General features: G+C 41.5%; 1 protein-coding gene across 1 annotated transcript in view; it reads left to right on the top strand.

The window, feature by feature from the left end:
* BICC1 (BicC family RNA binding protein 1) overlaps positions 1–24516 on the top strand; it is a 347766-nt gene that overhangs the window by 166479 nt on the left and 156771 nt on the right. Inside the window, exon 3 of the mRNA XM_052640473.1 lies at positions 22008–22077. Coding sequence (XP_052496433.1) covers positions 22008–22077 — 70 coding nt within the window. The remainder of the gene's footprint in view (positions 1–22007; positions 22078–24516) is intronic.

The raw sequence follows: 24516 nt of genomic DNA, 5'->3' as shown, positions 1-24516 counted from the left end.
GAAATGCAAAAAAGCAAAATGGCTCTCTGGGGAGGCCTTACAAATAGCTGTGAAAAGAAGACAGGCGAAAAGCAAAGGAGAAAAGGAAAGATATAAGCATCTGAATGCAGAGTTCCAGAGAATAGCAAGAAGAGATAAGAAAGCCTTCCTCAGCGATCAATGCAAAGAAATAGAGGAAAACAACAGAATGGGAAAGACTAGAGATCTGTTCCAGAAAATTAGAGATACCAGGGGAACATTTCATGCAAAGATGGGCTCGAAAAAGGACAGAAATGGTCTGGACCTAACAGAAGCAGAAGATATTAAGAAGAGGTGGCAAGAATACACAGAACTGTACAAAAAAGATCTTCACGACCCAGATAATCACGATGGTGTAATCACTCACCTAGAGCCAGACATCCTGGAATGTGAAGTCAAGTGGGCCTTAGAAAGCATCACTATAAACAAAGCTAGTGGAGGTGATGGAATTCCAGTTGAGCTGTTTCAAATCCTGAAAGACGATGCTGTGAAAGTGCTGCACTCAATATGCCAGCAAATTTGGAAAACTCAGCAGTGGCCACAGGACTGGAAAAGGTCAGTTTTCATTCCAATCCCAAAGAAAGGCAATGACAAAGAATGCTCAAACTACTGCACATTTGCACTCATCTCACACACTGGTGAAGTAATGCTCAAAATTCTCCAAGCCAGGCTTCAGCAATACGTGAACCGTGAACTTCCAGATGTTCAAGCTGGTTTTAGAAAAGGCAGAGGAACCAGAGATCAAATTGCCAACATCCGCTAGATCATGGAAAAAGCAAGAGAGTTCCAGAAAAACATCTACTTCTGCTTTATTGACTATGCCAAAGCCTTTGACTGTGTGGATCACAACAAACTGTGGAAAATTCTGAAAGAGATGGGAATACCAGACCACCTGACCTACCTCTAGAGAAACCTGTATGCAGGTCAGGAAGCAACAGTTAGAACTGGACATGGAACAACAGACTGGTTCCAAATAGGAAGAGGAGTATGTCAAGGCTGTATATTGTCACCCTGCTTATTTAACTTCTATGCAGAGTACATCATGAGAAACGCTGGGCTGGAAGAAGCACAAGCTGGAATCAAGATTTCCAGGAGGAATATCAATAACCTCAGATATGCAGATGATACCACCCTTATGGCAGAAAGTGAAGAGGAACTAAAAAGCCTCTTGTTGAAAGTGAAAGTGGAGAGTGAAAAAGTTGGCTTAAAGCTCAACATTCAGAAAACGAAGATCATGGCATCCGGTCCCATCACTTCATGGGAAATAGATGGGGAAACAGTGGAAACAGTGTCAGACTTTATTTTGGGGGCTCCAAAATTACTGCAGATGTAACTGCAGCCATGAAATTAAAAGACACTTACTCCTTGGAAGAAAAGTTATGACCAACCTAGATAGCATATTCAAAAGCAGAGACATTATTTTGCCAACAAAGGCCTGTCTGGTCAGGGCTCTGGTTTTTCCTGTGGTCATGTATGGATGTGAGAGTTGGACTGTGAAAAAAGCTGAGCACCGAAGAATTGATGCTTTTGAACTGTGGTGTTGGAGAAGACTCTTGAGAGTCCCTTGGACTGCAAGGAGATCCAACCAGTCCATTCTGAAGGAGATCAACCCTGGGATTTCTTTGGAAGAAATGATGCTAAAGCTGAAACTGCAGTACTTTGGCCACCTCATGGGAAGAGTTGACTCATTGGAAAAGACGCTGATGCTGGGAGGGATGGGGGCAGGAGGAGAAGGGGACGACAGAAGATGAGATGGCTGGATGGCATCACTGACTTGATGGACCTGAGTCTGAGTGAACTCTGGGAGTTGGTGATGGACAGGGAGGCCTGGTGTGCCGCGGTTCATGGGGTCGCAAAGAGTCGGACACAACTGAGCGCCTGAACTGAACTGATATTTGGGGAAACTAATAACTTTCATCTATTCTTTTCTTTTGTGGAATGCATATTTGAATTAAAAGCTTGCAGTATGCTTATTCATTTTTAAAAGTTTCATGCGTGACTTCTGTAAGCAAATGAGTTAGAGACTCTTGATAAGATGTATGGTTCTATAAAAAGAAAGTGAGTCCACCTTTGGGTCCCTCAAAGATCAGTATTTTGATTTTCTAGAAGCTTACAGATCTCTTGGAATGAAACCCCCAGATATCCTCTCGATGACTTGTCAAGAGGGTAGTTGTTACTGACTTTCCAAATAATTAGACCTTATAGGAATTGGCAAATTTGTTATAAGTAAAACAGACTTTGCCCTGAGGATTTTATATTCTAAAAGGGAGATTGGGCCATTTAAAAATAGTACTGTCATATAACTGGCCTCAGAGAGACAGTAGAATCTGCCTGCAGTGTGGGAGATCTGGGTTCTATCCCTTGGTTGGGAAGATCCCCTGGAGAAGGAAAAGGCTACCCACTCTAGTATTCTGGCCTGGAGAATTCCATGGACTGTATAGTCCATGGGGTCGCAAAGAGTCAGACATGACTGAGTGACTTTCACTTTCATTTTTCAAAGACAGGATAGCAGCTCTGAGGAGGGAAAGGTTACATCTGATTGATGGAATCTTGATGTTGCTTTTATGTTTTGTGCTGAACAACAGGTAGAGAGTCAGCAGCTGGAGACGGTGAGACTGTCTAAGAGTGTGATTAAAAGGAAAGAATTGTAAGGTGTGGATAGGGCAGTGGCTAGAGAGGTTGATGAAAGTAGAGGAGTTTGAGGAAAAGCAAAACTAAGACAGGGGGGTCAAGGCCTGGTTTTGGACAGTCTGAAATTTTAGGCCACGAAGTTTATGCCTAAATTAAAGGATAATGACGAAGCACTGGCTGACTTTGGAATTGCAAGAGAGACATTTTAGAGCCTGTGACTTGAATGGGAGAAGACTGGAAGTGATCTCACCAGTGGTGGAACCCATATTGTGGAACCCATTTTGTGGAAATGTTCCCGGGGGCCATGATTTGGATGGAAGCTTATCTTAGATTCTGGATGCAGATTTGGAGAGAGAATCACTAGGTTCAGGCAGATTGTGGGAGAAGGTAGTGTAGGGGACGGGCAGCAGGGGTGGAGGAGTGGAGGGGATAAAGTTTTGAACAGATGTCTTCTGGCATTTAAAAATTTTTCCTTTGGCTTCTTAATTGACCCTGTATTCGCTCAGTAGTTGAGTCTCCACACATTTGTAATTTTTCCAGCTTTCTTCTCACAGTTGATTTCTAGTTTCATACCATTGTGACTGGAAAAGATGCTTGATATGATTTCACTCTTCAAAATTTATTAAGAATTGTTTTGTGTTCGAAGATATGGTTTGTCATTGAGAATATGCACTTGAGAAGATTGTGCATTCTGCTGCATTTGGATATATTCTATATGAATGTTCTGAATCATGTTCTGCATTTGGAATGTTCTGTACAATTCTATTAAGTCCGCTTAGTCTAATGTTTGGGAGAAGGCAATGGCACCGCACTCCAGTGCTCTTGCCTGGAAAATGCCATGGACGGAGGAGCCTGGTAGGCTGCAGTCCATGCGGTCGCTAAGAGTCGGACACGACTGAACGACCACTTTCACTTTTCACTTGGCATGCATTGGAGAAGGAAATGGCAGCCCACTCCAGTGTTCTTGCCTGGAGAATCCCAGGGACGGGGGAGCCTGGTGGGCTGCCGTCTATGGGGTCACTAAGAGTCGGACACGACTGAAGTGACTTAGCAGTCTAATGTTTTACGTAAGGCTGCTGTTTCTTTGTTGACTTTCTGTCTTGGTCTATCCCTTGGTGTAAGTGTAGTATTAAAGTACCCCTCTGTAATTGCATTGCTGTCAATGTCCCCCTTTAGGTCTGTAAATAATTGCTTTATATATTTTAGAGCTCAGGTTCATATAAATTAAGAACTGTTATGTCTTTTTGATGAATTGTCACCATTTCCATCCAGCTTTGTTTCCTGATGCCCTTTTTGGCTTGAAGCCCATTTTATCTGACATGAGTATGAGTCTGCTCTCTTTCTTCGGCTGTGTGTCATTTGGTTGGAATCTCACCTTTCAAGCTTTTACTTTGAGCCTATGTTTGTCTTTAGAACTGAAATGATTATCCTGGGGGAAACATGTGGCTGAGTGTTGTTTTTTAATCCGTCTAGTCACTTCATGACTTTGGATTGGTGAATTTGATTAGTTTACATTTAGGGTGACTATTGATAAATTCTTAGTACTGCCGTTTTATCTTTTGTTTTCTGGTTGCTCTATATTTCCTTTTCTCTTTTCCCTTGTGTTTCTGTCTGCCGTTTTAATTTAGCAGTTTTCTATAATTTTTTCTCAGTTTTCTCTTTTATGTTTCATGTCTTTGCTCTAGATTAAAACATAACTAATTTATATTTTAATAGGAGGCTAATTACTTTCCAGTACTTTGGCCACCTCATGCGAAGAGTTGACTCATTGGAAAAGACTCTGATGCTGGGAGGGATTGGGGGCAGGGGGAGAAGGGGACGACAGAGGATGAGATGGCTGGATGGCATCACGGACTCGATGGACGTTGAGTCTGAGTGAACTCCGGGAGATGGTGATGGACAGGGAGGCCTGGTGTGCTGTGATTCATGGGGTCGCAAAGAGTCGGACACGACTGAGCGACTGAACTGAACTGAACTGAATTACTTAGCAATATTGAGGTGGTTTTGGCCACACATTGACATGAATCAGCCACGGTGTACGTGTGTCCCCCCCGTCTCAAAGCCCCCTCCCGCCTCCCTCCCCATCCCATCCCTCTGGGTTGTCCCAGGGCACCGGCTTTGAGTGCCCTGTCTGCTCTGGATATTTTTATGTGGTTACTGAGATGTGTACGAAATGTCTCAAAGCTAGAATAGCCCTTTTATTTTGATAGCATCTTATCTTCACTTACCTGTGTGTTCTGTTCTCGTCCTTTTCCTCTTTTAGGTTTTGTTGTCACAAGTTATCCCTTTTTATGTGGTGAGTTTGTTACCGAAATGAGTGTATATATATTTTTACTGCTCTTCCCCTTTTAACCTTTATATTATTATTGTTTAACAACCTAATTTGATATAAAGTTGAATTTTTCTGGTTTTTCCTGTCTGATCATCACCTTACTCAGTTTCGTGCACTTTTGCCTCTTTATTTCAGGTAGAAGAGCTCCTTTCAACATTTCTTGTAAGGCAGGTCTGGTGGTAGTGAACTCCCTCAAAGTATGTTTACTGGGAAAACCTTTATTTCTCCTAAAAACCTGAAGGATAACTTTGCTGGGTATTCTTGGATGAGAGTATTTTATCTTTGAGTAGTTAGAGCACAGCATGTCATTCTACTCTGTTGGCCTGTAGAGTTCCTGATGAAAAATCTGATGATAGCCTAATGGGGTTTCTTTGTAGGCTACTGGCTTTTTCTTCTCTGGTTGCTTTTAAAATTGATTCTTTGTTGTGGACTTTTGACAGTTTATAAATGTGTCCTGGTGAAGGTCTTTTTGCTTCAAGAGAATTAGATATTCTTTTGGCTTAATTGACTTGCATATCCAGTTTCTTCCCCAGGTTTGGAAAGTTCTCAGCAATTGTTTGTTTAAATAATCTTTCTGCTCCCTTCTCTCGCTCTTCTCTTTCTGAGATACCCATTATCCTTATATTGCCCTTTAAACACATCTTGCCCTTCCTAATGGACAGTTCTTTTAGAATTTCCTCATTTAAAAAAGTCATAACTCTCTCTCCTACCCGAGTCATGCCTAGATTTCTATATCCAGGTTCACTAATTCCGTCTCCCATAGGGTCTGTTCTGTTTCCAGTGCTTTCTAATACATTAAAAAAGGCTCATTTATTGAATTCTTCAGCTCCAGAATTTCTGTTTGGTTCTCTATAATTTCAGAGTTTCAGTCTTTTTGGCCAAGTATTGTTTCTGTTCTTTATTTATTTATTCCTGAGCTCATCGGAATGGCAACCCCCACTCCAGTGTTCTTGCCTGGAGAATCCCAGGGACGGGGGAGCCTGGTGGGCTGCCGTCTATGGGGTCGCACAGAGTCGGACACGACTGAAGTGACTTAGCAGCAGCAGCAGAGCTCATTGAACTGCCTTTCTGAATCTTCTTATAGCTCGTTAAGTTTCTTCATGGCAGCTATTTTGAATTCTCTGTCATTTAGAGTTCAGTATTCAGACTTTAAGTTTGATTTATGGAGAATAGTCCTTTTTCTTTTTTGTGTGTGTGATACTATCTGTCTTGATTTTTTCGTGGTGCTCGGTGAGTTGTTCCTCTGCTCGTGCTTTTTACCTTTCTTTAGGTAAAGCTTTTTTTCATTCAGTTCTAATTCAACAGGTTGGTAAGTAGAGTCTTTTCTTTTGCTCTTCAGTAGGTGGCGATATATCTCCAGTTTTGGATTTCTCTCACCTGAGGTGCCTCTGGCTCCATCTGAGAATTGGCACTTTGCACCCTCTGTTGCCTCTCTGGCAGAGGTGTTGCCTGGCGCCTTCGCTGTTGCGTGTGCCTCTGGGGTTGCTGGTGCTTGGCTGCTGCTGGTGTCACTGCTGCGAACCCTGGGATGATGGGCACTTCCGCCATGTCTGGGGTCCCCTGGGTTGCAGGCAGCTGCTGTGGTGGGGGTAGTAGGAAGGATGGGGAGTTGAGTTGGATGCTTCTGCTGTAGCTAGGGTTGTTGGGTTCATGGGCCTGTTGCTGCAAGTAAGGGGCTGGAGGCATGGGCACTGCAACAGCTGGAGGAACTGCGTTGCAGGTCCTACTGTTATTGCTGCAGCGGCCTCAGTTCCCTGGTGGGGTGCTGTTGGAGTGGGGACGCCAGAGCTGCGTTGCCCAATTCCCCTCCTGCATCTGGGTTCCTTGGAACTGCAGGCTCAGCTGCCATGGCTGGGCGATGGGGCTCACGGGCACTGCCTCTGCCCTTCCCCTGCTTCCCCCTCCTCCGTGTTCTAGCCCACCCACCTTCAGGAGTGCAGATGTGTGGAAGTCTCCAGCATCCTGGTGTGTTGGGCAGAGAAACCTTTGTTGAGTTATGGATGCTTCACTGTTGTAGATTAAAAGAGGAGAAACAGAGAGTGTCTCATGCCCCCATGATGCTGATGTCACTTCATTTTACCCATTTTTAATTGTATCTTTCTGTGGTATTAAGTACATTCATTAATGTTGTTCACGGGATCCAATACTTTGGCCACCTGATGTGAAGAACCGACTCATTGGAAAAGACCCTGATGCTGGGAAAGATTGATGACGAGAGGAGATGGGGGAGACAGAGGATGAGATGGCTGGACCTACTCAATGGACATGAGTTTCAGCAAACTCTGGGAGGTAGTGAAGCCTGGCGTGCTGCAGTCTGTGGAGTTGCAGAGAGTCAGACGCGACGTAGTGACTGAACAACAACAGCAACAATGTTGTTCAGCGCTGACACCACCATCTGGTCCATAGTTCTTTTCATCTAGTAAAACTGAAACTCTGTACTTGTTTAAGAATGCAAACTAGTACAGCCACTATGGAGAACAGTGTGGAGATTCCTTGAAAAACTGGAAACAGAACTGCCATACGACCCAGCAATCCCACTGCTGGGCAGTGGAAACACCGAGGAAACCAGAATTGAAAGAGACAACGGGTACCCCAGTGTTCATCGCAGCACTGTTTATAATAGCCAGGACATGGAAGCAACCTAGATGTCCATCAGCAGACAAATGGATAAGAAAGCTGTGGTACATATACACAATGGAGTATCACTCAGCCATTAAAAAGAATGCATTTGAATCAATTCTAATGAGGTGGATGAAACTAGAGCCTATTATACTGAGTGAAGTAAGCCAGAAAGAAAAACACTAATGTAGTATACTAACGCATATATATGGAATTTAGAAAGAAGGTAACGATAACCCTGTATGCGAGACAGCAAAAGAGACACAGATGTATTGAACAGTCTTTTGGACTCTGTGGGAGAGGGCGAGGGTGGGATGATTTGGGAGAATGGCATTGAAACATGTATAATATCATATGTGAAAAGAATCTCCAGTCCAGGTTCGATGCATGATACAGGATGCTCGGGGCTGGTGCACTGGATGACCCAGAGGGATGGGATGGGGAGGGAGGTGGAAGGGGGGTTCAGGATGGGGAACACGTGTATACCCATGGCGGATTCATGTCAATGTATGGCAAAACCACTACAATATTGTAAAGTAATTAGCCTCCAATTAAAATAAAAAATTTAAAAATTAAAAAAAGGCCCAACTTCTAAGCAGGCCTTAAAGAACACACACACACAGACACACACACACACACACACACACACACGTGCACGCACACCCACGGAATACCTCCACATTGCTTTCTCCCTGTAGTCCCTGGAAACCGCCATTCTACTTTCTATCTCTCTGATTTTGATCCTGCATTTCTCGTATAAAGGGAAGCACATAGTATATGTATTTTTGTGACTGGCTTATTTCACCTAGCATGATGTCCTCAAGGTTTATCCATGTTGTAGCATATGTCAGAATTTCCTTCCTTTTTAAGGCTGGATAATATTGCATTGTATATATAAACCACATTTTGCTTATCTGTACATCCAATGATGGACCCCAGGGTTGCTTTCATATTTTAGCTATTTTGAATAGTGCTACTATGAACATGGTTGATTGTTGTACAAATATCTCTTTGAGTCCCTGATTTAAGTTCTTTTTGATATATACCCAGAAGTGCTAAATCATATGTCAATTCTAAATTTACTCTTTTGAGAAAGTGTCATAGTGTTTTCTACAGCAGCTGTGCCGTTTTATATTCTCACCTATAGTGCACGAGGATTTCATTTTATCCACATCCTTACCAACACTTGTTACTTTCTGTGTGTGTGTGTTTTGGTAGTAAGCTATGCTTATGGGTATGAGGTGGTATCTCATATCAGTACTTTTGATTTGCACTTCCCTAATGATCAGTGATATTGAGCATCTTTTTATATGCTTATTAACTATTTATATATCTTTGTTGGAGATATGTCTTTTCAAGTTCTTTGCCCATTTTTGGATGAAGTTATTTGTATTTTTTGTTGTTAAGTTTTAACATGCTGGTTTTTAAACTAACCTCTGGCAATGGGAGTGGCAGCACTCCTAGATAACTGGGTTGATGTTTGGATCCTGGTTAGGCAACTTACAGTGTCAAGTTGCATGGAGAAGATTGTGTTCAGTTTAAACCTGTCTAAGAAGCTAGTGAGATACCCAAGTGGACATACGCTTAAAAGGCTATGTGATGGGTCTGGAGTATTAAAAAGAAAAAAGAGCAAGGGGAGGTTTCACTTCGTAATAAGTTCTTCAAGCATGGGACAATGAAGCTTTTAAAGAACTATCTGGCAGTAAGGAGACAGCAGTGCCCACCAAGTATTCTAATTGCCTCCTGCATGTCCCAGCTCCCTTTGAGTTTGGCAGAGATGTACACATAGTCATGGTCAATGAGCTGTGGGGGAAGTAGCGTGTTTTTCTTTTACGCCAAGGCAGTAAAATATTGATGCAGGGTTCTTCCTGTTTTTCTCCCAAAGGGAGACTCAGGAGGCCGTGGATTCCAGATGGGCAACTATAATATGGAAGTGCCTCCATTTAGCTCGGGTCCCTCAGTGTGTAGAACCAAGCCCCTTGACAAGTCACACAGGCCATTCAACATGAAAGAGAAATGAAGCTTTTTTATATTCATCCACTGAACACACTCCGCTTAGAGTTGTTGCAGTAGCATAGCCTGCATGGGATTTTATCTCTTTGATGTCTCAGGAACACCATTATAGAGCTGCTGTGTTATGTTGATCTCTTATTCCTTAACAGCATCAATGCCATTGGGGGTTACTGAGCTAAGTAAGATTGTTGACTTTGAAAAGATTAAAATGAGCGGGGTGGTAAAATGTATTGTCTAAAAGAGCCTATAATGTAAATTCTTGTAACTGGAGTCAACCAGGCATGTGAAAAATCAGAGGCTAGGAAATTAACAGTCAGAGCTTGGTAACTTGATTTTATTAAATATATCAATTTTCTCCTGGTTATATACTGTTACACTCAAGTTATACAACAGAGTGAACTAACTCTGGTAGTTCATGTTTAATAAATCTCTTCAGAGTTGCTCATGATGTCAGATTAGAGATTTGGTTAATCTTTCTGAGGAATAAAGGGATACTTGGAGAATGAAATAGTCTTAAGAATCATAGGTGCTTATGTCCCAGGGGAACCGAGAAGCCAAGTTTTTACTAACATAGGTCATCAGAAATAAAGGACTCATACCCCATGAAAGGGCTTCCCAAGTGGCTCATTGGTAAAGAATTTGAGTGATGCAGAAGACGCAGGAGAAACCATGAGGTCAATCCCTGGGTTGGGAAGATCCCCTGGAGGAGGGCATGGCAACCCACTCCAGTATTCTTGCCTTGGAGAATCCCATGGACAGAGGAGCTGGCAGGCTACAGTCCATGGGGTCACACAGAGGTGGACACAGCTGAAGTGGCTGAGCACGTATCCCATGAAAATTCATGTATCCCATGAAAATTCTCCTTGGTTTGGAGCACAGATCAAGAAGTGGGAACCATGCCCTTTTTCCCCACAAAATGTTTTTTACATTACTAAAACAGGTGCCAACGTTCAGAAATCATATTTAATGTTAAAACTTGGCTTGTCTTTTAAAATGGGGGTGTGTCCCCTTTCCCCAAGCTTGTGCCAGCAATAGGCTGGAAGAGAAATGACAGAAGTTAGGCTTCCTGCTTTACACAGCCTACACTTGGCCCAACTTGCATTCACTGTACTTAGCTCACAACTCCAGACATTTTGGTTGGAGAGTTTTTTTCTCTATTATAATACCGCTGTACCCTGGGAGAATGAATCTTGTCAGTGATTTAGAATTTACTTTCACCTAATGAATTTTCACTCAGTTCATTTATTCTGATAAGCATATTCCTCAAAAATACCATATTTTGGATGAGTTAAGGAGACTTTGTAGAGGAAATGGCTGTTATCTCTGCTACAGCATGTGCTGTGTAACTGGAAAATCTCACATAAAGGGAACGTTTTCTGTTCCCTTCATAATTTCTTCCTCATCGCTGGTAATTACTTTACCAATGCTTGTTGAGATCCTAATAGCATATGATATCACTTATATGTGGAGCCTAAAACACGACACAAATGAAGCTATTTATGAAACTGAAACAGGATCCGGGACACAGAGAACAGTCTGGTGCTTGCCGAGGGAGTGGAGGGTGGGAGAGGGTTGGGTCGGGAGTTTGGGATTAGCAGATGCAAACGCAGAATGGATAAATGACATGGTCCTGCTGTATAACACAGGGAGCTATATTCAATATCCTGTGATAAACCATAGTGGAAAAGAACCTGAAAATGAATGTCTGTGTGTATAATTGAGTCATTTTGCTAAATAGCAGTAATTAACATTGTTCTTCAACTACAATAAAAATAAATTTTAAAAAGTTTAAAATATAAAGTTATCTAGACCATACCCCCCTGAAAAAGGTCAAAATACAGCTGTTGGCTACCAGAAGCCCAACTCATTTGTGGGATTGGTAATCTCAGCAAAGAGATAAGCACGATCGCGCTGGCACACCAAGGTGAGAATGGGGATGGGGAGAGAGAGCTGAACTTTGCCTGGGAAAGCTGGAGGAGTTTTCACAGTGGAGGGCACATTTCATCTAGGTTTTAATTGATAAGTAAGAGTTCTTTGAACTTTCTATAATAAATGAGCTTAAACTTGTCTGTAGTGTAAATAGTTTAAAACCCCTTATCTGTGATTTTCAGTGGGGCGTTAAAAAGTTGTCTTCAGCTTGTATAGTAATGTGGGACCCTTAAAACAAAACCCTTTTAGTAATCAATGGGAAAATGGACCCTTTTAGTAATCAATGGGAAAATGGGATGATCTGCAACCTTTAAAACATTTTGTCAAACATTAGAAAAAAATCTCTTCCTATCAATCATAAATTATAGGAAAATGAAAAAAATAGTAAAATTGATAATTATTCAGAACATTGTATTTAAACATTAGAAACACTGAGAATTATTGTGTTTCATTTCTTTATAAAATCTTGTCAGGTTGCAACAGCGCTAGCTTTCTTTTCATTGCATAACTTACAGTATTGAGATAGCATCTTTTCTGTGCCTTGAATTATCATAGTCTTAAGTCTAAATCTTAGACTTAAGTGGAGAGTGAAAAAGTTGGCTTAAAGCTCAGCATTCAGAAAACGAAGATCATGGCATCCGGTCCGGGGAAACAGTGGAAACAGTGTCAGACTTTATTTTGGGGGGCTCCAAAATCACTGCAGATGGTGACTGCAGCCATGAAATTAAAAGATGCCTACTCCTTGGAAGAAAAGTTATGACCAACCTAGATAGCATATTCAAAAGCAGAGACATTACTTTGCCGACTAAGGTCTGTCTAGTCAAGGCTATGGTTTTTCCAGTGGTCATGTATGGATGTGAGAGTTGGACTGTGAAGAAGGCTGAGCACTGAAGAATTGATGCGTTTGAACTGTGGTGTTGGAGAAGACTCTTGAGAGTCCCTTGGACTGCAAGGAGATCCAACCAGTCCATTCTGAAGGAGATCAGCCCTGGGATTTCTTTGGAGGGAATGATGCTAAAGCTGAAACTCCAGTACTTTGGCCACCTCATGCGAAGAGTTGACTCATTGGAAGAGACTCTGATGTTGGGAGGGATTGGGGGCAGGAGGAGAAGGGGACGACAGAGGATGAGATGGCTGGATGGCATCACTGACTCGATGGACGTGAGTCTGAGTGAACTCCGGGAGTTGGTGATGGACAGGGAGGCCTGGCGTGCTGTGATTCATGGGGTCGCAAAGAGTCGGAGACGACTGAGCGACTGAACTGAACTGATAAGTCTAAATCAAATTCAAAACAGCTTATCCTTTGTACTTTCAAAGTTGTGAAATTTCTGAGTTTTTTCTAAATAATTATTTTTGTGCTGAGTCTTCATTGCGTGCAGGCTTTTCCCTAGTTGTGGCGAGCCAGGGGCGTTCTCTAGTTATGTGCGGGCTCCTCGCTGTGGTGGCTTCTCCTGTTGCGAGCTTGGGCTCTAGGCGTGCGGGCTTCAGTAGTTGCAGCTTCCGGGCTCTAGAACAGTCTCAGTAGTTGTGGTGCACAGGCTCAGTGGCTCTGAAGCATGTGGGATCTTTCCAAATTGGGGATTGAATGTGTGTCTCCCGTATTTCCAGGTGGATTCTTTACCGCTAAGCCACCAGGGAAACCCCCTCGCAGAGGTTTTTTTTTTTTTAACGTGAGTTATTTGGCTGGTATCATCTCCTTTGGGACATCTTCATCCTTTTTGTCATGACTGCGTTCATTCTTTGATGTTGTTACTTCTGTCTTCACGAAGTTCCTCTGGCTGTGAATTCAGAGTCTCACATCCAGCATCAGTGTCAAAATTCTCACTGTTAGCTATTGATACTGTCCCCATTGATACTGGATTTAAATTCCAGTTCCAGCAGTATAATCTTTTGCTTCTCTGCTTCACTTTCATCTTTGTTGACCAGTTTTCACTTTGGGTTATCCATTTTCATGTCCTTTGGTTTTATCACTGGAAGACAGAAAGCACCACTCCTTGCTTTGCTGTCTGTACGTGAACTGATTACAGATGTCTTGTGAGTAACCACAGACAGACTTTGAAAGAAGCAGTGTGACTGGTCACTGATCAAGCTGAACATCTGTTACATATGTAGTGATCTGTGTACTGAAGAGCTGGCAGGGGAATTTCTGTTTGATGCAGCTACTCAAAATCACAGTGAATAGACTGGTAACTGGAATCTAAACTTGTGTTGTTGGGGGTTTGGTGGTGTTGAACTGCAAGACTCCAGGCTTCCCTGTCCTTCACCATCTCCCGGAGCATCTTGTTCTCTGTCATCCCCTTCTCCTGCTGCCTTCAATCTTTCCAGCATCAGGATCTTTTCTAATGAGTAGACTCTTCACATCAGGTGGCCAAGGTATTGGAGCTTCAGCATCAGTCCTTGCAATGAATATTCAGGGTTGATTTCCTTTAGAATAGACTGCTTTGATCTCTTTGCTTTTCAGGGAGCTCTCAAGAGTCTTCTCCAGCACCACAGCACCGTTAACTGAACTGTGGTAACTGAAATCGATGTGTCAAAACAGTGCAAAGCCAGGACTGTCTCTATGGATATCTGGGTTTTTTTTGGCTGTGTGGCATGTTAGGTCTTAGTTCCCAGACTAGGGATTGAACCTGCGTGAAGGCAATTGCAACCCACTACAGTACTCTTGTCTGGAAAATCCCATGGACGGAGGAGCCTGGAAGGGTGCGGTCCATGGGGTTGCTGAGGGTTGGACACGGCTGAGCGACTTCACTTTCACTTTTCACGTTCATGCATTGGAGAAGGAAATGGCAACCCACTCCAGTGTTCTTGCCTGGAGAATCCCAGGGATGGGGGAGCCTGGTGGGCTGCCGTCTATGGGGTCGCACAGAGTCGGACATGACTGAAGCGACTTAGCAGCTTAGCAGCAGCAGCCTTGCACTGAAGTGTGGAGTCTTAATCATGGGACCACCAGGGATGTCCCTGTGGGTATCTTGAGTGGCTGTTCCCGCTCTTTGTGGGAGGTTCAGCTGAGTGCCGGTGTGGCCCTCATTTGTGTCATTGTGGCAGCCAAACTGCTTCTCACATTCTCCATACATGTGTGGGGTGGCGGTTCCTCCCTGGGTTGAACCGTTCTGGGGCCACTTCTGGGTCACTGTGTCATTAATCAGAATGCGAGGGGCAGCCAGGCTGCCGCTGGCGAGCATTCCGTGTTCACAGCAGGGTTCTGACAGCAGCCTCCCTGAGTATGTGGTGCCTTCCCTTCCTTCACAAGCGAGGTGAGCAGAAATCACCCTTGCCTGGGGAGTCAGTCACTTATTGTCAAGCTGGGCTTTGCCACATGCCTATCTGCTGCTTAACCTCTTTGAATCCTGCTTTCCTCATCTGTTTATTTAAAAAAAAAGGTTTCACATACCTGATTTATAAGAATATCTTGAGTACATGGGAAGTGTATGTTAACATCAGGTAGATGTGAGCAGATGTTCTGGGGATGATGAATAACTGAATCATTGAGATACGTTTCTTGGATTTAAAATGAAATATAACAAAGACCTCTGATGTCTCAGCAAAATCAATATCCCCAGCTTTTGTTTATTTTGACGCACTGCATGGCGTGCAAGGATCTTAGGTCCCCAGCCAGGGACTGAACTTGTCTCTGCTGCAGTGGAAGCGCAAGAGTCTTAACCACTGACCACCAGGAAGTCCCCTCCTCAGCTTTTAGACATGCCCTCATGTGAGACTTCACTGGTTTCCCAACTCTACCTTTCAGTGGCTTCTAGTTGCTCTTTTCTCACTTAGCTCCCTTCATGGTGAAGTTCAGCAAATTGACTCATAATCCGTCAGTACACGAAGTGAGTTCAGACAGCCTCCTCCGTGAAGGTGGACCTTATTTTTCCATTGATAGTAACACAGGGAAGATAGAGCACACAGGAGTTGGTCTCTTAAAGAAGCAGGCTGCAGGTGGTGCCCAGCTGGTAGCCATTTTGAAGGATGAATTTTCAATAGCTTAGAGTATAAATGTCAAGCATTCTTTTCCTGGTTCAAAAATAAATATTTCAAGTAAAGTCAGCATAAATAGATTTGTCTCGGGTTGATCTGAGATGCTGATTACTTACCTGTGGATTTTTAGCTTTACGTCTGGATTGAAGAATTTGGTGAAATAAGCACATTAGTAGAATGTTGTTGGTTTAGCAAAGGTTTCCTTCATCTGTAAGGTATTATCCTATAATTGCTTCAGACCTGCAGAATGTGTAGTATAGTGAACATGCGTAGACATGTTCTCTTTTTATGTGGTGTACTAATGTGGAATTTGTTGGAGAGGGAAAAAAAATCTATGACTTATTATTGAGGAATAGAAATAGAGATTATTTTTATCATGAATGAAGCTACTTGTAGAATTTGATTAGGTTATCTTATTTATTTTATTCTAATTTTGGCAGGTTATTTAAGGAAAGTGAGATTATTTCAGTGCTTCCATGTACATCTGTGATGACATTTTTTCAATAGCTGATAGAACTTTCTTCCAATCACAAAAAGCTTCCATATTCCAGCTTAGATAAATGTTACCTTCCTTTCGTTCCCTCATTCCCCCAAAACTAAAACCAAAGTAAGAATATATGATTCCGTTTTTATTAGGTGCCTTTTTAATATAAGAAGCAGTGCTCTTACTCTTTGATCAGGGAAATTACTCCCTGCTTGTGAAAAGCAAATGTGAATTAGAACTTTAAGACAGCTCTTTAGCTTCCAAAACTGTTATCTATCCATAGTTTTCTGTTTTTTTCTATTAGAGGATAATTGCTTTACAGTGTTGTGTTGGTTTTTGCTGTACAACACCTCAAATCAGTTATAACTACATATAGCATTCTATTTTCAACAGATTTTTCATGATGAAGAAGTAACCTTTGAAAATGAAATAGATGTTCTTTCTAATATCAGTCATCTTAATTTTAATTGCTTCATATATTTTAAAATTTGTATTAGGTCAGGTACTTTTGTTACCATGTATGCTCATTCACTTAGTCGTGTTTGACTCTTTGCGACCCCATGGACTGTAGCCTGTTAGACTCCTCTATCCATGGAATTCTCCAGGCAAATATTGGAGTGAATTGCCATTTCCTCCTCCATTTTTTACTATAAATATTTGGAATTCATCACAACTGAGATTAGCATAAGAATTAAGTTACATTTTAATAATTAATTCCCTGTTAGTAGTCAGTACAACAAGTCTAATGACAGAAATTTAAGAGTTATTTTTCAAATAATTGCATTTTTAGATCGACTCCTCCAAAATCGCCTCTCTCTTTATGACATATAGAATTGCTGCTTATTATATATAACCTGAGAAGGAAATGGCAACCCACTCCAGTATTCTTGCCTGGAGAATCTCATGGACAGAGGAACCTGGTAGGTTACAGTCCACGGGTCGCAAAGAGTTGGACACGACTGAGCAACTTCACTTTCACTTTCACTTTCATATATAACCTGGCAGAAATTAGCAGAATTGAGAAGAGATTCTTGTGACAGTGAAGATACTCAGAAGCTGACACTGACCTAGTTGAGATGGTATAAACATGAAGCATCCAGAATTATGGATTAGAACAAGTCTTTAAAATATTTGAGGTGTCATTTAATATATATTGAAAATGACTCAACATCAGATATTTGTTCTTCAAGGTTTGATTTTATGAAGGTGGAAACCAGAACAATAATACAATTAGGGGGAAAAAAACTAGCTTGAATTAATGTTAGGATTTTTTTTTTTCTGAAACAGAAGTTAGTCATTTTCTTCTCAAAGGTTTTGTGGTTTTGCATACCCAGGCATTCCTGGCTTAACTGACATCAGAGTATTTATAGATTTGTTTCACATGGAAGCACTAGTGATTTTAGGCATGTTTCCCAGCTTTCAGTTCAAATTTCACAAAACTGGGGGACATCGACAACTTATTTTTTGTAAAGAGGTTGGTCAGGAGTTGGGCGTTTAATTGAAATTATTCCTTGAATGCAAACGAAAGTTTTTGGATATCATCCTGATTTGCTTAAAAATTAGGGCATTTAGGGAGCCTGGCAGTCTAGTGGTTAAGACTCTGCCTTCTAAATACAGCAGGTGTGGGTTTGAGCCCTGGTCAGGGAACGACGATCCCATATGCCACAGGGTGCAGGCACAAATTCTTTAAAAATTAATTAAAAACAATTAAAAAATTAGGGCTTGTCATGGTTTTCTGGGAATTGATTTCTTTGTGAAGTTTTGTAGGAATTCATTTGTAGAAAATACATTTTCTTGAAAGATGTCAGTGTTTTCATACATTATAAAATCCACAGAACGAACTGCTCCAGAGTTCTTCCCTGTTTTCTAAAAAAATGTGACTTTAGTTATGTGGTTCTCTATTAAACATGTCTGGATTTTGTGAAGATGGTGAGAGATTGCCTGTAGCTCCTGTGATAGTTGCTCCTCTCATCTCCTTTCCCTGTGTGCTGACCCTTGAGATGCGCTAGGAACTTGTTGCATCCACGGCCCAGTCTCCTCAGCGACTTTGACATCATTTGGGTCTACACCCAAGCTGTTCGACTCGAGGACGTGGCCTCTGTGAAAAGGAAGATAAGCCTGTAGGTCAGGGCTTATCTGGTAGCCCTGGAACATCTTTTTTAAAAAGTGTGGAATTCACCTGTAAACTTTCTAGGTCTTATTTTTGCCTCTAGCTGAAATTTTCACTTTATCTCTGACCTCCATTCATTAGCTGCTTTGTTAAGGTTACAGCATCCAGAATTATGGGCTAAAACAAGTCTTTAAAATATTTAAGGTGTGATTTAATGTCTGTAGAACATGATTCAAAATTAGTAGTTTCTTCTTTGAGCTTTGGTTTTGTGAAAGTGGAAACAAGGGTCATAATAAGATTAAAAAGAAAGAACTAGCTGGAACTCACTTTAGGATTTTTTTCCCCCTTTTTCCTGAGATGTAAGATAGTCATTTTCTTCTCAGAGGTTTTGTGGCTACTTTGATTTCAGCCACAAGCTTCCTGAGCTCATCTTTGCCAGTTCTCCTATCTGCTTGTTCTGACGACCACTTAGGGCATCTTTTTAAGCCAAATGTGCTAGTAACAGAGCCTCAGACTTGCTTAGCACTGTGATTCTGCCTCTGAACTCAGGATGCTTTCTAAGATGCTCTCCAAGTGATTAAGATATTAGAAAGTTATGTCTTTCAACCATCTTTGACAAGGAAACTTCTTTAGTAAGTATTATAATTATGGCACCTGATATAATTTACTGGATTACACAGCCAAATTATTTAATTCACAAAAGTATATAGATTATTCTCTTTCTGCTTTCCCACCAATATGATAGTAAGATCTTAATTTCCCATTTTCTCTCTTAAGCTATCTTAGAGGAAAATGTTCTGTCTAATTTTAGTCACTTTGAAGATACGTGTACAGTAGCTGGAACTAATAGGTGATAAAACATGACCCATAAGAAGCCCTCCTGATTGGGCCTTCCTGCCCTCATGTAGTGACTGATAAGCTCATTCATAAATTGGCTTTTACTTGGCTGTCAGGACTTGAGTGATTCTGCAGGCTATATTTTGGGGAGCCCTTTACTAACTTTACCTCCAACCCCAACCTTTCACAATAGGAGCCAGAGCCACCCTTGTGAATGGCCCTGTGCCAGCACCCAGCCCACTGCCTCTGATGGGCTGTCTGTGTCCCTGAACTTGGCTGTAAGCTTGTGAACACCAGGAATTGTTCCTTATTCATTGCTATGGGTCTTCGCATTTCACTGCACTGTAGAGACACTGGACTGGTGTGAGGTTTAGAGGAAGTGTGTGTAAAGAAGGCCTTTCAGCTCAATAGCTGTTACCTGCTATTAAGATATTTTCTATGGCAAATTATTTTCTTTATGGAGCATCTATTGGTGTTTAATAAAAAAGAGATGATCACATGCAAGGTAATTTCTGGGAAACTCTCCAAATGATGAAAGTTTCAGAAAGTTATATCTTCCAACTGTCTTTGATGAGCAACTTCTTTATTAAGTATTATAACTATGGCACCGAAGTAGGTTTTTGATAAATATTTGCAGGTTGTTAAAACCAGTCAGTCTGCATAAATTCTAAAGCATATTTTCAAATGTGTTAGACACATTTTTTAAGAGAAAGAGGTCCTATATTGCATATAGTATGGTGGTTAAAAGGCCAGTCTTTGTCAGCTGTCTAAAGTTTTTATCCCTACTCTGTTCCCTCCCAGCTATTTGAGGAATAAAGAAACCTACTTCCTAAGGGTGTTAGGAAGATTCATTTATTCAGATAAATCTGTGCTTGCTGTGTGCAGGGTTTAGAGAGCTTTGATTTTGCAGAGACAAACTATAAACAAGTAAACACAGAAAATAGAATCTCAGATTGTGATAAGGGTTAGGAGGAAGATAAACAGAGAGAGGTGGTTGGGGTGGTGCATGAGTCGGGGCTGGGGGGAAGCTGGGGGGGGGGGGGTCGCGCAGGGCCCTGAAGTGATATCATATGATATTTGTCTTTTAGTAGTTATAGATAACTACTGAGGACCTATGAATTGGGAGAATGGCATTGAAACATGTATAATATCATATAAGAAACGAATCGCCAGTCTAGGTTTGATGCAGGATACAGGATGCTTGGGCCTGGTGCACTGGGATGACCCAGAGAGATGGTATGGGGACGGAAGTGGGAGGGGGGTGGTTCAGGATTGGGAACATGTGTACACCTGTGGCAGATTCATGTTGATGTATGGCAAAATCAATACAGTATTGTAAAGTAAATAAAGTAAAATAAAAAAATATGGGTTTAGAGTTAAGTTTAAAAATTAATAAGTTCTTATTTCTAACTTGTTTAGAAATAAGTTCTCTTATTTCATGGAGAAGACAATGAAACCCATGAATAGGACAGCATAGATAGGAGGAGTCGAGGCAGGGGCCGGATCTGGAGAGTCGGGGCAATGGGCTTGCCCACCTGCAGGGCCAGGGCAGCCCCTTGACTTTGTGAAGATAGTGTGACTTTAGTTTTGTTTTTCAGTTTTCTATAGAGACACGGGTATAGAAGTGCCAACACCGTGATAAATGGCAAGTGAGTAATACACAGTGACAAGAAGGGCAAGTGGCTTGGGATCTCATTGTGGGAGACCCAGGGGGAGTTGGTGGGGGGGACAGCACAGGGTCTCCTGACCCTGGGTAAAGAGGGCATCTGGTCCTCAGAGCCAGCCGAGTGTTGCCACGTTGGGGTGTGGGCTCCGGATGCTAACTCTGCCACATATTCCAGAGAAGCAGAAACCTGAATGTCTATGTGAAGTTCCCAGATTTAAAAATGTTGGCTCAGATTTAAAAAAAACCCTTATAGTGGGCGGACAACATGCCTCTGTGGGCTGCCAGGCTGAAACATCTGCTGCAAGCCTTTTGCTGCTGTGATAAAGGGGATTAAATGAAGAATGATGCATGCTAACATGTTAACCATTTAGCCTTATGCCCAGAACATAGCCAATACAGAGGGAGAAGAGGGACTTTTTATTAACTACAGTGTTCATGAGTTTCATTGTCTTTGCCATTAATTTGTTTAGTTACCTCTAAATCCATATGAAAGATTAAATATTATCCCACTCAAGTGACTTACAAGTGGTAGTTGCTGTCATTTGCCTATGAATTATGTCAGTTATTGGCTTTATTCATTTGTTGAGTGAATTTTATATTCATGGTATGAAAGTCAACAATAACCTAGGCTAATTCGTGTGATAATAGAAAGGATGGGCATTTCTTGGTGATTCACTCGTCTCTCATTTACTGTGGGCTTCCTTTGCTGGGTGCACCTTGCCTGCATCACTTGTCCTTGGGCTTTGGCACAGTGGGTCTCCAGTCCTTCTGGCCAGTATTACCTGCCTGGGAAGTGGGAAGGAACTGTGGCAAAAATGCCATCTCAGATCAGGCAAAAGATGATGGGAAATGCAGCCTTATGACGCGATGTCCTGTTTAGAGGCTTTTCATCAGTTTTAATGAAACACAAATGTGCCCAAAGCAAGTTTATTTTATTTTCTCCAGGAAAAAAAAACACAAAAAAACCAAACACGCTTCATTTTGTAAGGCCCGTCCCACGTCGTTTTGTATTACAAGGATCATGTTTGATGTGTTGCAATCCACTGGTGATTGTCATGGGGGAGTTTTACTCAGCACAGGCATCTCGGGTGGTTTGGCAACAAGTTCAAATTCTGGAGCATCACAGAGAGGAATGCTGGGAGTAACAAATATACTTGACTATTTCTAATAGATTAAAGGCTTATAAAAATGTGTCTCCCCTCCCCACTTCCCCCCTCCCAACTCCAAAAAGGTTTTGTTTAGTTTTTGAATTGTTTTAAAAAGAGGTCATTTTGTTGCAACAAGATGATGCTAAGGAGTTGAAAATAATTTTTTTTTTTTCTGGGAAAAAAGTCTTACCTGTAAATGCAAGTTCTTAATCGAATCAATGTTTTTCTCTAAATTTTTGCTGCAGATCATGGAGGAAACAAACACTCAGATTGCTTGGCCATCAAAACTGAAGATTGGTGCCAAATCCAAGAAAGGTAAACAATGCGAGATGGAGAAATTGGTGGTTGTGATAATGCAGACTGTGGGATACCCGCAGGTTTCCTGGGGATTAAAATCAGCCTTTATCCTTATCATAGTTGTTCCCAAATATTTGTTATATAGCAGTATTTGGGAAGGATTATCATAATGCAAAATAACATATAACTTTTTGATTCAACCACAGAATAATATTTTTAAGTATTCTGTAATAATAGACATGCTATTATAGAAGATTACTGTAGCATCTAATGATTTCAAGGATGACCATCTAGTGGCCACGAGTCATGGTAATTCCCCACACATAATAACGTGTTTTTAACACACAGACTCCCTCTGTTTACACTTTAGACTTCTTGTTTATGTCCCAGATTTAACGGTTGATTATTTTCACCGCCAATTTGATAGGAACTTAGATTTCCTTTCCTAACTGCTGCTTCTCCTCTGCGTCTATCACACAGCAAAGAACACACAGGATTTTTCTTTTAGGCCAAGTGTTTTCCTTGTCTTTTTTTTTTTTTTTTCTGCTTTAACCTAGAGGACACTCACTGGTGCGTGGATGGTCAGAAATGAAAGCATAGGACCCTTAGTTTCCTTCCAAGATTACATATTATTTTCATATTTTCATTATTACATATTATAGATAGCTTTTTTTTGTATAACCTCAGTGTCAAGAAACTTTGTTGCATATGCTTCATTAAAAGATGCCCGTAGTCACTAGGAGATAATGGAGAACCATCACCAAGCAATTCAGAAAATGGTGGTGTGAGCTGAGCGTTGTCTGTTGTGGTCTAGCTTTTTTGTTGTTGCTGTTGAGTTTTGTGTTTGCGCCCCCTTCTCTCTATGACCGATATTGCTAAATGATGCTGAACACTGCAAGATTTGTCAGCTTTCTTGTTTCTGGTCATCCAGATTGCCTTCTTTTAATCTCATTTTATTAGAGCTACTCATCCCTTGGAATGTAAGTTATTTTACAGCTTGTTGCGAGTGTTGTTATCTGGACTTCAGTGGACTGGAATTCCTGTTGACACTCTGACCTTGTTACTTTCAATATTTGTGACCACGGTGGCAAGAAAAGGGAAAGCTTTTATGCTAAACAGTCCTAAGAAAACATAGTGAATTTCCAAGTGGAATTCCACAACTTTGTAGGAATCTTACGTTTGCTAAGTGCTATAGGATATATCTTGGAGAAGGCAATGGCACCCCACTCCAGTACTCTTGCCTGGAAAATACTGTGGACGGAGGAGCCTGGAAGGCTGCAGTCCATGGGGTCGTTGAGGGTGAGACACTACTGAGCTACTTCACTTTGACTTTTCACTTTCATGCATTGGAGAAGGAAATGGCAATCCACTCCAGTGTTCTTGCCTGGAGAATCCCAGGGATGGGGGAGCCTGGTGGGCTGCCGCCTACGGGGTCGCACAGAGTCGGACACGACTGAAGCGACTTAGCAGCAGCAGCATGGGATATATCTATCTCCAGTGTGCTGAGATGTGCTATACTTATGCAGGAGGAGAAGCTGCCACTAGCTGGCTGCCTCCCTATTTGGTTGTTTGCAGCCGTTCAAAAATCCCTGGCCTGCCATTTGAAAAAGTTGGAATTTGAACATGAACTGGAGCCTCCTTCCGTATTGTCACGTATTTTTACTTAAAGAATGACATGAGTTTCATTACTAGCCTAATAAAAATGTAATTTGATCAGTCCCTAAAGAAAAGCCCCAAGGAAACATGAATATTACAACAATCCCAGATAATTTTGGATGGCTTATTCTCTTGCATAATCCATGCTACAGTTTTTGTACCCCTATCGTGGGAAACTGAGAATTATTCATTTTAAAATTCATTTTTTTAAAAATTTAAAATGTGGTTGCAACTTTAGAGATGTTAGTAATATGGATCGAATAGATTTAAGATAAGGTTTTAGATCGGTTTCTGGTCATGGATCCATTTAACCCATTCAGAGTAGCCAACTCTATTCCACACTGTGATGATACATTTTGCTTTGAAAATAAGAGTATCTCAGCAGTACATTTGAGGGCATTTAGCATAATTTCCACATGGTTAAAGTTAACTTTTGGAATCATGCCTAAGAATTGATCCCTGAAGGCCTATGTCTAAAGACATCCTTCAATTTTTTATTATTTATGAAGTGCCATAAATGTACACAATACTGAATGATGAGCAGAATGTGCCAAAAGAGAGAGATTGAGCTCAGGGAAGAAAGAAAAAAAAAAAATGTGTTCCTGAGAGGAAATTACTCTTCAGAATTGACTTGATTTGCCCTTAGTACTTAAACACACAGCTGCTGAATTACATTTTGGCTCACATCCCTGATATGTGTATTCCTGTATACTTTTCAAATGGTCTTAGAGATGAAATTTGTGTGACTATAGATTGTATTTAGTGAAAGTCAAGTGGCAGGAGGCACTTTAGAAGGTAATT

Source organism: Budorcas taxicolor, chromosome 5 (genome assembly GCF_023091745.1).
Source record: "Budorcas taxicolor isolate Tak-1 chromosome 5, Takin1.1, whole genome shotgun sequence".
Classification (NCBI taxonomy): domain Eukaryota; kingdom Metazoa; phylum Chordata; class Mammalia; order Artiodactyla; family Bovidae; genus Budorcas; species Budorcas taxicolor.
Note: the sequence above shows the minus strand (reverse complement) of the source record. Positions and strands in the feature narration are given on the sequence as shown.